General features: G+C 43.5%; 1 protein-coding gene across 3 annotated transcripts in view; it reads right to left on the bottom strand.

Annotated features, from left to right (window-relative positions):
* The window catches only part of NALCN (sodium leak channel, non-selective), a 290,407-nt gene that overhangs the window by 38,470 nt on the left and 235,487 nt on the right, over positions 1-16,450 (bottom strand). For 2 of the 3 annotated variants that reach the window (XM_029936474.1, XM_029936475.1), the window contains exons 18-21: positions 6,032-6,133; positions 5,548-5,617; positions 2,504-2,595; positions 2,302-2,424 (exon numbers count right to left, since the gene is read on the bottom strand). In XM_029936474.1, the coding sequence (XP_029792334.1) occupies positions 2,302-2,424; positions 2,504-2,595; positions 5,548-5,617; positions 6,032-6,133 (387 nt within the window). Of the gene's footprint in view, positions 1-2,301; positions 2,425-2,503; positions 2,596-5,547; positions 5,618-6,031; positions 6,134-13,402; positions 13,490-16,450 lie in introns of all 3 variants that reach the window. The other variant, XM_029936476.1, reaches the window with a different exon arrangement.

Below are 16,450 nucleotides of genomic sequence, written 5' to 3'. Positions count from 1 at the left end.
GGAAGGCAGAGAGCATCAGATGAAAGAAAAATCAGAAGAGTTTGCAACTGATGTTTGTGAAAGAAGTTTAAAATTTCTCAAAATATTTGATTTTAGGGTTCATGATTCCATTCAATAATTTCTTTTTTTAAATGTTTGTTTATTTATTTTGAGAGAGAGTGAGAGCAGAGAGGGGCAGAGAGAGAGGGGGACAGAGAATCCCAAAGAGGCTGGAGGCTGTCAGCATAGAGCCTGGCGAAGGGCTCCATCTCATGAGCTTTGAGATCATGGCCTGAGCTGAAATCAAGAGTAAGTAACCCACTGAGCCACCCGGATGCCTCTCTTCCATTCAACAATTTCTGACATGGATGTGACAAAATGTCAAATTTTGACTTCCATTTAAAAACACTCAGTTAAAATCTCTGCCTTAGCAGTTCAAGGAGTTTCCTCATGATTATTCAAGTAAATCTCCAGAAATTAAATAGAGTTCTTTGTACTGGATTTAGCTGTGATCTTGTGGAGTGATTTATGTAGGATTTCTTGGGGTCCCCACTTATAAGTTTTACTTTCTGGAAGCCCATGACTAATCTTCAATGAAGTTCCGGACAGCCTGTGTGTGTGTGTGTGTGTGTGTGTGTGTGTGTGTGTGTGTACACGCGCTACCAATTACAACAAAGTCTTCCTCAGTCCACATCAGCTGCTGTGCTGACAAAAGGAGGGTCAGTCCACACTAAATGAAGTGAAGAATTAGCAATTAGATGTTAGCATGGAGGCAGCCAACAGGATAATTCCAGATGAAACACTCACTTGGGGAACTGATCAGATCAACTCTATAAACTACTGGCTTCTTTCTTTACTTTGTGAACACTCAGGGAAGGATTTAATCATTATCACTCAGGTGCTTTGAACTGTGAGAGTCTTTCTAGAACAGCAGAGGGAACACTGGACTGGTAGTCAAAGAGAGCTGTGCGCTAGCTTGTGTCCAAGCAAAGCCCTTAACCTCCACTGCCCTAACTGCCCTCCTCTGCTGGAGGGCGGTGGGTACAAATGACCCCAAATGGATCGCAAGGTGTTCTCCTGTCCTGAAATCCTCAACACTGCATTCGTTTCCTAGGCCTGATGTAACAGAGTACCACAGACGGAGCAGCTTAAACAACAGAAACACTTTCTCGTAGTTCGGGAGGCCCAGAAGCCTGAGAGGACGGTGTGGGTGGGGTTGGGTGTTTCTGGGGCCGGGAGGCAAGGCCCTGTTCTAGGTGTCTCTCCTTGGCTTGTAGATGGCCATCTTCTCTCTGTGTCTTCACATTATTCCCCTCTATAGGTGTCTGTGTCCAAATTTCCTCCTCTTTTTAATTTTTTTAAACCTTTATTCATTTTTGCAAGACAGAGAACGAATGGGGGAGGGCCAGAGAGAGAGGGAGACACAGAATCCAAGGCAGGCTCCAGGCTGAGCTGTAAGCACAGAGACCAATGCGGGGCTTGACCCCACAAACTGTGAGATCATGACCTGAGCCGAAGCCCAACTGAGCCACCCAGTTGCCTCCAAATTTCCCCTTCTTAGAAGGACAGCAGACATATTGGATTAGGGCCCCCATGAATCACCTCATTTTAATTTAATCACCTCTTTAAAGAGGCTGTTTCCAGATAAAGTCACATTCTGAGGTACTAGGGGTTAAGGCTTCAATATATGACTTTTTTTTTTTTTTTTTTTTGCAGGGGGACACACACAATTCAGCCCAACAGATAATGATTATCATATGCTCCTAATAATGGTATCAGGGAAGGTCCAACCACTTAGAGGGAAAGTCTTCACACTTCCTCCGGGATTCTTAAGGTCTTCAGAGACATCCGCCTGTGGGTTTTCAGCTCATGAGCTGGTAGCAGAAGCACTTGTCAACTTTATTTCTATTTTACATTATTCTCAAAGAAACCAATTAGGGGATTTTGACGACAAAGAAACCAGAAGTCTAAAAGAAGGGGTGGGCAATGACCTTGCCCGTGTCATTCAGTCTACCCTTGGGTTCGGTATTTCCAAAACAAAATACGGAGAAGTAACACTGACATAAACGTGAACAAATAGAAATGGCTGCTCGGCGCTTTACAAAGGTGAGTTTTATATAAATGTTAACTACTTGCAACCTTTGTTTTCCACCCGGTCGGCTGCTCAGCAAAGAGGAGCAGCATGATTAATTAGCCCACAGCTTATTTTGTGACCCCATTAGGATTACACGCTCCTTCTTCCACGGACGACACGCCCCCTGCTGTGTGCACCACTCGGCGGCACCGGGCTCGGCGGCACCGGGCTGAACCGAGCGCACTTACGCGTTGAAGCGAGCCCGGACCACCACGCGGCAGAAGTTCCGGAACCTGTGCTCCCGGCCCACTATGAACAGCGGCTTGTCGAAGTACGGGTGGTTCTCTCGCAGCTCCTCTTCCTGCACTTTCCTGGAAGGGGACGGATGCATGGTAAGGCTAAGGGGCTGCCGTCCAGAAACGAGACGAGAAACACCGCAGGACGCCGTACCTTTTCATTTCCGCTTGCTCCTTTTTTTCCTGGATCATCTTTATTTCACTGTCCTCTCTTTGTGCGTTTCTATATCTCACTGTGTTGGAATGCTAGAAATACAATAAAAGGGGCATATAAAAATGGAAGATTTTTCTGAAGGCCCAATAAGATCACTGAAAGAAATACCTTTATTTTAACTTACGTATTGTTAGTGGCCACAGTCATGTTAGCAAAGGTATTTTTTCTCTTCTAAAGGGTATTTTTAAAATTAAAATATTTATTGAGAACCTATTATGTGCCAGGCCCTGTTGTAGTGCTGGGGGTATGGAAAAAGGCAAAAATAAAGGATAAAATCCAGCTCTTGTGGGACTAATGTTCTAGTCCAGCAAGACAGATAAACATTCAAACACAATAAGGGAGGGAGGGGTTAGAAAATGTTTAGTGTTATGGTAAAAAGCAAAGGGGACAGAGTGCTAGGAGGCTCCAAGTTTAAATATTCTTTATGAAAGCATATCCGTTTTATTTAGAGTGTGTGGGAGAGGCAGAGAGGGGGAGAAAGACAGTTCCCAGCAGGCCCTGCTCTGTCAGCACCGGCTGGATCTCACAAATCATGACATCATGACCTGAGCTGAAACCAAGAGTCCGACGCTCAACCAACGGAAGCACCCTGGCGCCTCCAGAAGGCTCCAAGTTTAAATAGACAGGTCAGAGCAGGTCCTTATAAGAAGCTGTTTTCTGAGCACAGACTTGAAGGATATGCAGGCTGCTGGGTACCTGCAGAGGAGAGGTCAGTCTGCTTGTGGGACTCAGCCAGGATGTCTGACAGGAGAAACTGAGGCCTGAGGGGTAGGAGGGGCCTGTCATGTAGGACCCCCACTCTGGGTTTCCCTCCCTGGGCAATGGACAGCCATTGCTCAAAGAACCTGATAGATATTATCACAAGTATGCCTTAGATTTAATTATCTGCATCTTCTATCATTCGGAGTAAGCGAGACAGCTGAATCTCTGTTTTAGATGCTTCTGTTATGGGGAAAAGACATCCGGGGATTTCTCAGGAAGTTAGCAGAACCTCATAACCTTCTGCTGTGGAGAAGATGGGGGATGGGTCTCCATCGTATGTCTGTATAGAAAATAGGATAAAAATTTTTTGAAGAAGAGCTAAGCCTCTGGAATGGAGACTACTCAGGTCGGGCCTTTTTGTCGTGTATATTTAAACACATATTTTCAAAGCCACGTTCGAAGTTAGTTCTTAACTAGACTGGATATTTCTACTGAATCATACTGAAGGAAAGTGTTTGGACTAGTGTTGCCTCTCTAAATTTTCACCTAGAAATCTTCTCCATGCAACACGTTTGGTCCTCAAATTATACATACGTAGGCTATGTGTTGGATCTGATCACAATTCCATGAGGACAAAACGGTAGATCATCTCCGACAGAGCTCTGCTTAAAAGCCACGGCGCTAACACATGGGCCAATCAGAGCCCTGTGAATTGGGTAATGACGGTATCAGGGGTCCTCAGCACCAACTTCTTCCACTGTCAATTGTACCTGGAACGCTTAGGAGAGTTTGCTCTAAGAGAGAATCTTCTACAGATTGAAAGCAGTTGGATTATGCTGGAAACTCCAGAACATCTTGAGAAATAAGAGAGAAAGTGGTAAAGAAAAAAAAAGCACCAACAAAACCCCAAAAACCCTAAGGCTTGCTACCCTTCTCTTGATAGGCCTTCTTCACCATCCTCAGGCCTCTGCTTTCTTAGCCAAGTCAGCCCGACTCAACTTAAGACCTGTATTTTAATGAGGACTCCACTAATGCTAATCACTTATTATGTACTTTCCAAGTCTCCCTTAGCAGCTGCTGTGAGTCTAACCCAGAGGTTAGAGCTACGGCTCTGTGGTTTTCCCTGGGTTTTCATGTGGCTTGTTTCTTCCCTTCATTCAGGTCTCTGATCTAATACAGCTGTGCCAGCAATGACCATCTTCGCTAGCATTTCCTGCCCCCAAATCTCCATCTTTGGTTTCTTCACATTTTTTGATTTTTCTTTATAATATAGAGCAAAGCTGTCACAGCAATGAAGACATAATGGGCAATAACTTAAAAGAACCCCCAGAAATTAATAGATAGGTGTTTCCTTGTTTAGTTTTTAATCTCTTTTCCGAGGATGTAACCTTCTGGAAGACAGAGGTTTTGTCTTGTTTCCCCACTACTCCTCATCACTTAGAACAGGGCCTGGAGCATAACAAGCACTTGGTAAATATTTTTTGAGTCCATGAATAAATAAATGAGTGACCTAGAGTCTAAGAGCAAAGAAATTCTTGGGAAATATTATGCAGTCTTTGACAGAAAAATTCTTCTAGAAATCACATTTTACTTCCTAGTATGTAAAGCCCCGAAGTTAAAGACACTGGATCTAGGTTCAGGAATATTTGGAAATTAGTAAATGTTTAAAGTTTATGATGCAAATCAGTTATATAAAATGCTTTGAATGTTTTTAATGTCTGTCAAATGCAACTGACACATCACTTGTGTATTGCCATCTTTATTTATATTTTTGAATTTTAAAATTTTTTATAATTTATTTTAGGGGAAGGAGTGAGCATGAATGGGGGAGGGGCAGAGGGAGAGAAAGAGAAAGAGAGAGAGAGAGGGAAAGAGGGGGGGGAGAGAGAGAATCTCAAGCAGGCTCCACACTCAGCATGGAGCCTGACAGGGGGCTCGATCCTATGATCCCAGGATCATGATGTGAGCTGAAATTGAGAGTCAGATGCTCAATGACTGAGCCATCCAGGCTGACCCCATGTGTTGCTATCTTAATGAAGACGTGTGCTTTGTGGGATGTCTGGATTTTTGTACAGATCATTTTGTACGGATTTTTGGATGGTCACTCTTCTCTACTGGCCATTTAATTTGCTTCCTTAGTTTCCTGATTCCCTCTGGCATGAAGTCTTACAGAGACTGGACAATGGGACACAAGGACCCAGGTGCTGGAATTGTCTAAACAGTCATTTAAAAGAATTTTCATAATCATGCTTCCCAAATCCAAAGCATTGCTTAGAACTTACGTCTTGAGTCAAGGTTTCGAGAGATTTCCCCCGGCTGATCCTCTGGCTGTTGGATCCGTGTCTTAGAGATCTAAAACCACCACAACCAACAAGTCAATACATCCAAGACCAAATTTTGCCTTTCAAGCAATGACCATTACAAGAACAAAATAAAGTAACTTTTCGGATACCATCACCAATGCTTATTATGTGTTTTCACGGCAGAAACGTTTAGTTTATTCAAATGCTTTTGATCCCATCTAGCAAATTTCAGAATTTTTCCTTCTGATCTTAAAAGAATTTGGCTATTACCAAGGAAGAGGCTTTTGCGAGATTTTTTTTGAATCTTTGAATCTGATTGTGAGTTTAATGGCGGTTGCCGTCAGCAAACGGAAGCACGTTCCTCACCCACGTCTGTCCGCTAACCGGGGCTGTGCACAGAGAGCATTTCCGTACACCTCCTTCCCGTTGGCTTCTCTGCAGCCTCGTCCCCTGGTGTGTTTACCTGCGCTCCTGGCGGATGTGATGCTGCACACTGAGGATTGACCTCTCCTTCGCCGGCTGCCCCTCGAATGATCCGCTCAGCATGCGCTGCCGAGTGCAAGCTCTAGAAAAAACAGGAGCCCGAGATAAATGCATGATCTGTACACTTGGGATGAATAATACATAACTGCTCGTTATTCTTAGTATTTTTAAGGAAACGCCGATGATAAGGCAAAACACAGCAAATGACCCATAACGGTGAAGGAAAACGGGCTTGAGGCTCGGTGTCAAGAACACTTACAAAGCAGGACTGTCAGAGCGACGCGGTGGTGTTAGAAAGTAAACAGAGAAAAAAAATAAATAAACAGAGGGCTCCCGTCCACTGCGACCTGCCTCTCGCTACCGGAGGAGAGAACAGCCACGAGGACCCCGCTAGCGGTAGGGCCTGCCTAACCACACGTAAGCATCATGTTGGTTTTGCATTTAGACAAGGAGGTTTTTAATAACAGCCCTTTGGGGAAGGACTCGTCCACCCAGGCCTCTGGGATGATGGAAAACATGTTCCAAGGAGATTTTTCCAGAACTCCAGGAAAATAGAAAAACATAAAGTGAGAGGCAAAGTTAGTGGTAAAGAGAAATAATTAAAGCTGTGATTAACACCTGAAGAAACCTCATGCTGAAGCCTGTGGCTTACAGGCATCTGGTTACTACTTTCTCTGCAATCACGAAACTCTGAAGACTTTTTAAGGCACGCTCTCTCTAAGCCATACCTGGGCTGCTACAGTTTCAGATTTGCTAACGAGGGAAGACAACTGGGTGACTCAACACTTGGGGTGTGAACGATTCAAAGAGAAAAGAAGATTCCTTTTCCAGAAATCTCTCTCCAACTGAAAATGACAGCAATTCCCTTGATATAGCAGTCAAGTGGAAAGAAAAAAATACAGGCTCGGAGGCCTCTGTTCACAGGAGACACCGTCACTGACTAGTTTGGTGACCTATGGCCCAGTTTTGTTATTGGTGAAGTGAGGACAAGACCTTGATCTCAAAGAAAACTCCCAGATCTACAATGAAAAGATTTTATGGTATGCATATCTTATGATGCTGTATTTGTTCAACACCTAACACATAACTTCTGTCACTGCTTTACATAACACTTTCATATTTATGTTTCCTAAAATGCATATCTAGATTGACTTTGAATTATATCATCACTGTTTCAGAGCTAAGATCTTCAAGAAAGATCCATGTCTGTTTAGCATACTTTTAAGCAGCTCTTATGATATCATGTGTATATTCAAGTAGGTAAAAATGCTTTTGATGCCAATGAAGATAATTATGGTAAATACCCATGAAAATCATGCAAATCCAATGAATGGAAATGAGTTACAGGAAGCAACCCCCCTCCCGCTCCCAAATCACTCTTCTTAGTTCATTTTGAGATAGAATCCAAAGTCAAAATCTTATCAAACACCAAGGATTTATGGCAGTGATAGAGACTGTGCTTCTTTCCATGACTAGAACGGTGCCGCGTAGGAAGGTGCATTTACAAGTTAGGTCGAGTTCACAAAGGTTTAGCACGGTCTCATGTTATGTATACTAAGGTTTGTTTCCGGACCAAGGACTGCAAATCATGAAGCATCCTGAGCACATCCATCTGGAGAACAATGCTCTCCTGGCATAGATCTATAGATCCCTCCCATTGTGTAAACATCAAGGCCTAACTTATAGCCACTGTCTTAGTAACCTTTATTCTTTGTTACAAGACCCCCCCTTAAAGTAGTTGAGCCCTTAGGGCTTCAATACAAAACACATACAACTTGATGACAGTATACACGTTTGGGCCGGCCATCTCCGCTACGTTTGAAGTGGAAGAACAGGTCTGGCTTTGAGCTGCCTGTGACAAGGGACTGCTGGTGACAGCCCAGTGTGACCATTCTTGCTGGGGGAAGAGTTAGGACTGCATCTACTGACTCCAGAACGTCATGGATGTCCCAGCACCCAAGTCAACTTAATACACCCACACCCGCTCGGGTGACTCTGTGGATCCTACTGAGACTCCCTCCTCTGACTGAACAAAACAGGAAGGTCTCTACAGAGGGTGGAGATGCACCCACCATTGGAAAGTCTCCAAACCCTGTGGCGCCTCTTCCACCCACTCCACCTTGTAACAGCAAGGCTGAAGCGTGGTGAGAAATCAACCCTTCTTTCCTTTTGGCTCAGGATCAGTCCTTTCTTTCCCACGGGGGTCTATCTAGAGAACTGAGAACCTAATCATAAAATGAGCTGGAGTTTCAACCATACAAGTGACATGTGAATCTTTGTCCTCTGTATGGGTCGCTCTTTGAGGTCAGGGTGAAGGGGGGGCTGGTTTTAGCTCGACCCTGCAATCAGAAACATGTGCTTCATCAGACTAAGACAGCCCCTTCTATGTGTAAAATATATAAAAGCATTGCTTCCATTTCCTCTTCCTGTCACTTTCTTCTGTGTATATCGCAGTGTTTGCTGGGACAGTTTTAAACCAGATAGTGGTGAGAACAAGAACACTGGGCTCGTAACTCTGGGCCAGTTAGAGTGTGAATTGAGTGACTTCAGAGTTCTGCTCGAGCCAAGCACACACGTTGGTGGCCTTCATCTCCTCCCCCAGGGGACCCTGCCAGAGCCCTGTGTGCTCTGAACAAAGGAATGCTCACCCACCGCCTCTTTTCCTGGGACTCCAGAGGTACCCACATACCCTGAGCAAAGTGAAATCAGGCAGATGGAGCCATCTGTCCATGGTGTGAGGACCTCAACTCTGGTGCCTCAGGCTCAGTGTGACTGTCTCTGACCCCTATGCCGGCCATGAACCTCAGCTCGTCCCTGTGTCTGCTCCAAAAAAAGGTCAACAACTACCTCCATCTTCTTTTAGCAGCCTCTTGTTGAGTCTCTTCTCAGACCAAATGCTCTGGTATCTCACTGTTTCCTTTGCGTATCTAGTAGTTTGTGAAGTAGGAAACTCTGTAGTTAAATGCTAGCATTTTGTAGCTGAAAACTAGGGGCCACAGTCATGTGGCAAATTGTTATCTAAACCTGTGGGTGAAGGCAATTTGCAGGGATTGAGGTTGGGCACGTGACAGGCAGTTCATCTGAAGGCTCTTGACGGCTTTCCTCTTCTGATGACAGTGGTGGATGTTACTTAAATTAAAACTCAAAATCCTCTTCTTCACACTGTATCCATTGTAGTTAATAACAAGCTATTTGCGTATAATAGTTTTCCCATAAAACAACAGGTAACAGTACAGAAAAAAAGGACTTTTCTACAGATACATAAATCTGTCTAAAAGAAAACATATGAGAAAAATCTAATTACATTATACAAAAAAGCGAGCTGCCCACAACAGGATTCCTATGGATGAAAGGAGGAACTCATATGGAAAGGTATAAATCTGGGGCAGGAGAGGAGATGTAAGGAGCAAGGGAAAAAAAGTGGCATTATGCTTGTGCCCTGAGGACACCTGGACATTGAAGCAGGTATAGAAAGAAGGCCACAGTCTGATGGTTCTGCATAAAACAGCCTTACACATAAGCCATTATCACCTTCTTTAATAATATAAAATATTTTGTTATTTTGGAAAATAACAGCCTTAGTAGGAAATGATTCACTTCAATCTGGCATGATCAGATTCCATGAAGATGTTACACATTCTCTAATACAATGTGCCAAGGTTCACACGAAAGTATGGTGGAAGTCTGTTTTATTATTTTCAAAAGGAAATACAGTTTTAGTATAGACAAGCATTTATTGTCATCCAAACTCTGAACTACCAACAAGTACTTCTGACATGCGTAATATAGTCACAAACTTGGACATAAATGGGTTCTGATAAATAACATCAAGTGAGAAATGAATACTCACCACATGAGAAATGCTTTATGCCTCATGTTTCTGAAGCATGGTATTAACCACACTTGTTCAATGCTTATGGCATTTTGTCACCATTGATCACTTCCCTTATTAGGCAATGAGTTCTTTAGGGTCTGTTTGTGTTCTAGGAAGTGTGGTTGTTGGCACGCCCATGGGCAGAGCCATGGGACAGAGTGGTCAAGTGCAGGGTGGGGAGGTGAAGGTACAAGGAGAGCACAGAGGCTGAGGGAGGTGCGGGGCTGGTTCTAGAACTTGCTAGTCTCCAGGTTCAAAGAGCACATCAGGTTAGTCCTTTCATATCCACAGCAGGGCTTGAACAGAAAGTTCTGCCTTGGACTGAAGCGTAATGGAGAAGTCGATCTGCGAACACAAGAGGTTTAGAACTGTGCCGTTCCGACCTCAGCTTTGCTGGTTGTGGGACCTCAGGCAGGTGATGGGCATTCTCTGAGCCTCCGCATCCTATGTGTAAAACGGGGAACAAGACCACCTCTTCCAGCAACTTCACAGGGAGGGAGTGTGGGGGATCGACTAGGATTATGAATGCGCCGGTCTTTGGAAACATTGACACTCGGTACACATTTTAGTGGCTATTATTTACTTTTCTGTCTCATCGCAAGTCATGGTTGGTATTAAAGCATTCAACAGAGGGTGGGTGGAGGACAGAGAAGCAAATGTGCCAGAGGGTCACACTGGAGGGTAAGTCTTCTCTGTTCTGACTCTGATCAACAGCGGACTAGAGCTGCAGCCTCTTAGCCAGCTCTACGCGTCCACTCTCAATAAACGTATTATATTATTTTCCTCAGCAAGTGATCCCTGAAATGAACACCTACAATGTTACATGCAGGTGTTTCCCAGATGGTCCTTAGCGAGCCCTCCTTCCTGGTTTTCATGCCCTTGTGCAATCAGAAGTGTGGGCGGGACCTCGTCACTTGCTCTTCACCAACGCAAGGCAAATGGGATGGGGTAAGTCACAAAAGACATACATTTCATCTTCCTTACTCTCTCCTTCCCCCTCACCTGCTGGTTGGGCCCAGACAGACTGCCATGCTGGTGAGATGTTTTGTGGGGAGATTCGCTTCTTAAGGAACGGGGTAGTCTTCCATGAACAGTGCGTGAGGAACCAAAGCAATGAACTGTTAGTGAGGGACTACATCTCCTGAGAGTCAGCTAGGAGGGGGATTCCTCCCAGGCGAGTCAAAGGGTCTGCAGCCTTATGAGAGACCCGGCTCAGCCACACCCAGGTTCCTGACTGAGGCTGTGAGATTAATCTGTGTTGTTTCAATCACCAACCTTTGGAGTTACTTGTTAACACAGCAACTGGCACCTAAGACCGTTCTGATCACTGTCTTAAAGTCTTCAGCAACCCTACTGCTCTTCAAAGAAAGACTAAGACTAGAAGCTCAGCATGACTTCAAAGTCCGGCAGGACCTGCCTCATCTCACCATCAGGGACCCCGCTCCGGCCTGTCAACCTCACTGGTCTTTCAGTTCCTACTATGTGCCTCACTCCAAAAAGCTCTGAGAGCAGAGGTTTATTTAGTTACTGCTCATTTATTACCTCCCTTTGTACAGAGTAGGTGCTTAATAAATATTTGTGAAATGAATGAACCTTGAAATTTTGTGAGGATCAAACATTTTCTCTTTTGATCACTTCATGCTTAGAAAGCACGGAAATAATCACAAATAGCACACACAGCATGTATTTGAAATATGCTTTTTAAAGGGGAAGTTAATTTTATCTCCCATTAGAATACTGTGCTACTCAAGAAATGGGCTGCACACCTGTAACAGATGAGGCCCTGGGATGGTAATTTAAAAAAATTAGACATTGCTTCTTGCAGGTAGAAAATTTATAAATCTTTATCGATATTCTCAGTGAAAGCTGTGAAGGGAGAACTTCAATGCAACATGAGGCAGAGCTGACTCATTTCAACTTCTTAAATGGGAGATCTGATCTCTCCCTGGGCACGTGGTCCCCATACACAGTGTCCTGTAGGACACGGTAGTAGGAATCCACTACCGAGCTGAAGTCAATAAGTAAGGAATTTGAGGCTTTTACAGCTTTACCAACAAGGATGCGCACATCATTAAACTTCCTCGTAATAGACCTAGTCAGAAGGAAAAGCATTTGAATACTCAATTAAGTTATATTTTGTCACTCTACATTTTTCATTAGAATTTAGATGCCTTTCAGTCTCACCTGAAGATAGAAGAAAGAGACATTTTCAGGATGAAAACGTTCACTTATTTGTTGCCTAGAGAAAAAGCAAAGCTAATCGTATGGAAAATACACACCACGAACTTGAGGGACGGTCTGGCCTTCTTTAGGGGAAAGACCACAGAGTCACAGAGCGGTGGAATTAGTCTTCATCGTCTTCCCCAAGTCTCTTCACGATGGCAAGGACTAGCCAGCCCACTTCTTAGAAACTCCATCTAGTGGTTTTATATAAAAGACCCATCTGCCTGCTTGCCTTCCGGAACTGGGAGGCACAAGGCTTCAAGTGTCTGGTGGAAAAGAATGAGGTCTTTTGTCTTGTCTGAGTGAGGAAATTCTCCATCATGCAGGCATATGTAATCCCTTTATCCCTGCTCCCTGGAGGAGAATTACAGTGAGGCATTTTCCTTTTCCCAGTTGGGGTTAATGTTATGCCCTCTCTACCTTTGAAAGTAAAACAAGACCAGGACCCCGGACGATGATTCAAATGTGGGAATATTCTTCAGCAAACACACGTTCCCAGTTGCAAAAATATTACCCCTGGTTTCTTGCCAAGCCTTTGAAAAAAACATATGAAAGATTGATTCCTTTTTTTTCTTCCTCTCTCTGCATTGCCTTTGTGCTGTGGAATTTCAATTGCCTCTTAGATGACTATATATATATACATATATATATATATATGTAGTCTTTTATGGCAGTGGAAGGAAGAGAATCATATCTTAAGAAATTGTCTCTATTTTTCTTGACATTTCTCCATCAAAAATATTTTTAAATTGGCCCAAAGATTATGGTTATAAGAGAGATCTTCGGAGCTTTATTAGCCCTTAAACACCACTAGTTGTTTATAGAAATAGTAGCAGGGGGTCCTCGGTTTCTTTCTTCTCTGTCTCCATATCTTCTTTCTTAATGTTCCAGAACAAGGGTGTGGGAAAAGCCTGTACATTCTGTAATGAAAGAGAGAGGCCTATGAGGCTTCAAATAATGTTCGTTCATTACAGAAAAGTTAGATTGCACGAAACCATCTGGTATTAAATGTAATTACCATCTAAAGGAACCGCAGTGTAAGTCTGCAGAGCCTGACAGTGGAGGGATTTTACTCCAACCTTGGGCTCCACAAGTTAACGCACTGCAAAGTATTATCAGATGTTGGTTAATATAATGTAACCACAGCGACAGAAAGCAGGAAAACAGTCCTTCTGGGGTGATTACGCGAGACCGTGGCTGGAGAATGGTGCAAGAGAAGGGTGGGGATGAGTATTTTCTGGAAAGGGCTCTCACCTGCCTCCGGGAGAGTGACAGTGAGATCCTCTGAAGTGAAGACACCAGTGGACTTTAGTAGGCGAACTCCTCTGTAAGGGCCTCTTGCTGAGCTGAGGAGAAAGCTGCATTTCTATGGAGTGAATACCCCACTCCTTTGGGAGTCAGCCCAGTCCGGAGTAAATGGATATGGCTCTTTTAATAGCCACAGCGGATTTGGATTTGTCCTTTCCTTTTTTCTTTTTTTAATTTTTAATTATTTAAATTTTTATCTAACTTATTCCTTCAGTCTTTTTTTTAATAAATATTTTATTGTCAAATTGGTTTCCATACAACACCCAGTGCTCTTCCCCACAAGTGCCCTCCTCCATCACCACCACCTCTTTTCCCCCCTCCCCCTTCCCCTTCAATCCTCAGTTCATTTTCAGCATTCAGTAGTCTCTCAAGTTTTGCGTCCCTCTCTCTCCCCAACTCTCTTTCCCTCTTCCCCTCCCCCTGGTCCTCCATTAGGTTTCTCCTGTTCTCCTGTTAGACCTATGAGTGCAAACATATGGTATCTGTCCTTCTCTGCCTGACTTATTTCGCTTCGCATGACACCCTCGAGGTCCATCCACTTTCCTACAAGTGGCCAGATTTCATTCTTCCTCATTGCCATGTAATACTCCATTGTGTATATATATCACATCTTCTTGATCCACTCATCAGGTGATGGACATTTAAGCTCTTTCCACGATTTGGCTATTGTTGACAGTGCCGCTATGAACATTGGGGTACATGTGCTCCTATGCATCAGCACTTCTGTACCCCTTGGGTAAATCCCTAGCAGTGCTATTGCTGGGTCATGTCCTTTCCCATCTCATGCTATTCAAAACAACATTGTCATACGTACACATGTAAACGTATGGGCCACCAGAACCCTCTTTGTGGACTGAAACATAAAAGAAGCCTTATTGTCTTATCCTATGCAGGTATGATAAATAAAAAAGAAAATCAGCTCATGGGAAATCCAGGCCTTTAGTGCATCTATTAAAATTCAGCAAATAGGATGTCTGAAACCCCACACTACACTGGGGTTTAAATTTGGTAACGCTCCATCGGACTCAGAAAAATGTAAATTACAATGCAAAGATTGAACTTTTTATTATAACAAAAGTGAAATTTTGCAAATATTGCATAAACCATATGAACCAATTTTTCTACTGAGATGGGATTTTCTTGTACTACTTACTGCTTTATGCTCCAATGGTAAAAAAGTAAAAGAAAAACCCTGTTAAAATATTTTGCTGCATCTGTTAGGTAAAATTTAATAGTAGCTTTCCTGACCCATAACACTATTATAATCACTTTGTAATACTGTACAAATCATGTACAATCTCAACAAAATAGAACATATTTTGATTACCACAAAACGGGAAATAACCAGAAAAACATCTTTGGAATATATTACTTTACTGTGCATGGTGATGGATGTTATCTAGACTTACTGTGATAATCATTGCTTTTTTTTTTAAGTTTTCTTTTCAACATTTATTTGGACAGAGCATGAGTGGGGGAGGGGCAGAGAGAGAGGGAGACACAGAATCTGAAGCAGGCTCCAGGCTCTGAGCTAGCTGTCAGCGCAGAGCCTGACGCGGGGCTTGAACCATGAACTGTGAGATCATGCCCTGAGTTAAAGTCAGACGCTTGACTGACTGAGGCCCCCAGGCACCCCAGTCATTTCATAATACATACAAATCCCTTCAAATGAGTATGTGGTACAACTGAAATTAAGACAATGTTATATGCCAATTCTATCTCGATAAAAATATTTAAGAAATGCTCAAGGAAAGTTTGGTTTAAAAAAAGCAAAAAAATACATATATTATTTTGCTTAAATGAAGTTCTATTTTGCCTCTTTGCAATCTTCACGTATTATGTTGTATACAAGTGCGTGTACCCACAGATCTTGTCTCCTCGTTGCTCTCTGAATGTACTTAAATTCCGTGTACTTAGTTTCTGTATCTCCAAATGGTCTTTCAACTAGTCTACACAGTTTTTAAATCTCATGAATAAGAAAAACCAACAACGAAGCAGCCTTAATAGAATCACAGATAAATATTTATGATAACTAATATTTAATATTATATTTGATTAATATTTGACGTTTTGATGGCAATATATCCAATCTTAATAATTAGTATTCAATATATTAATATCTACAAATACATTGCATGTGTTAACAGATATGTATAATAAATCAGATGTTAATAATTTAATATTTTATTAATGTTGAGTGTATTAATACCCAACGCTCTGTTTCCTGAAAACTTCGGGTTATTCTTGCCAAATGTTTGTCATAAAGAGTCGCTGCTCTGTCAGAGGCTGACCCAAACTCCCCTCGCCCGAGGTGTTTTTCCAGTACCTTCCCCTCCTGTGCTGGAGCGCAGTCCACTGAGTGGCGGGCAAGTCTAACGGGAAGATCCGGGAGAGGCTGCAAGGCACCGGGCCCTCCAGGCGGTGCCAGTCAGGCCAGCAGGTAGGGCCCGCAGAGAACTAACATGACCTCATCCAAAGCTGCAGAATTGCTAGGCTGAAAGATGAAACGAGACTTTGAAAAGAAGAGCTTGTCACACGGGGAGCACTTGCGGGGTAAGATGCTAATGCTTTGCATTCTTAAGCTCTCTTAGATTTCCATTTAATTGGGCCGGCTTCAGAGAGCTGGGCGCTCTGGGTCTAGACAGGGGAGAACAGAAGAAGAATGAAGAGGGTCGTCTGTCCTTTTCTCAGATTTCCCTTATCATCTGGCTAACGATGGGCACAAGGCCAGGTGGTCCCCTGGAGGGCAGCGCGGGGGGGTTTAATTTGAATTCCTTCCTCGTGAAAACGCCACCATCTCCTCAGTCTCTGTGACATTAGGCTCAAATGTCTTCCAGAGGAGTGTGACCTAGGTGCTTCTGTTCCAGAGGAGAGCCCAGGTGTCCGTTCATCTGTCCTGAGCCCTGGAGAGGCAGCCGTGGGAGAGCGGGGACCGAAGAGGCCAGAGGACAGACACACCCTCATTCAGCCCCAGCTAAGTCCTCGCCCACCCAG

This window comes from Suricata suricatta, chromosome 4 (genome assembly GCF_006229205.1).
Source record: "Suricata suricatta isolate VVHF042 chromosome 4, meerkat_22Aug2017_6uvM2_HiC, whole genome shotgun sequence".
Classification (NCBI taxonomy): domain Eukaryota; kingdom Metazoa; phylum Chordata; class Mammalia; order Carnivora; family Herpestidae; genus Suricata; species Suricata suricatta.
Note: the sequence above shows the minus strand (reverse complement) of the source record. Positions and strands in the feature narration are given on the sequence as shown.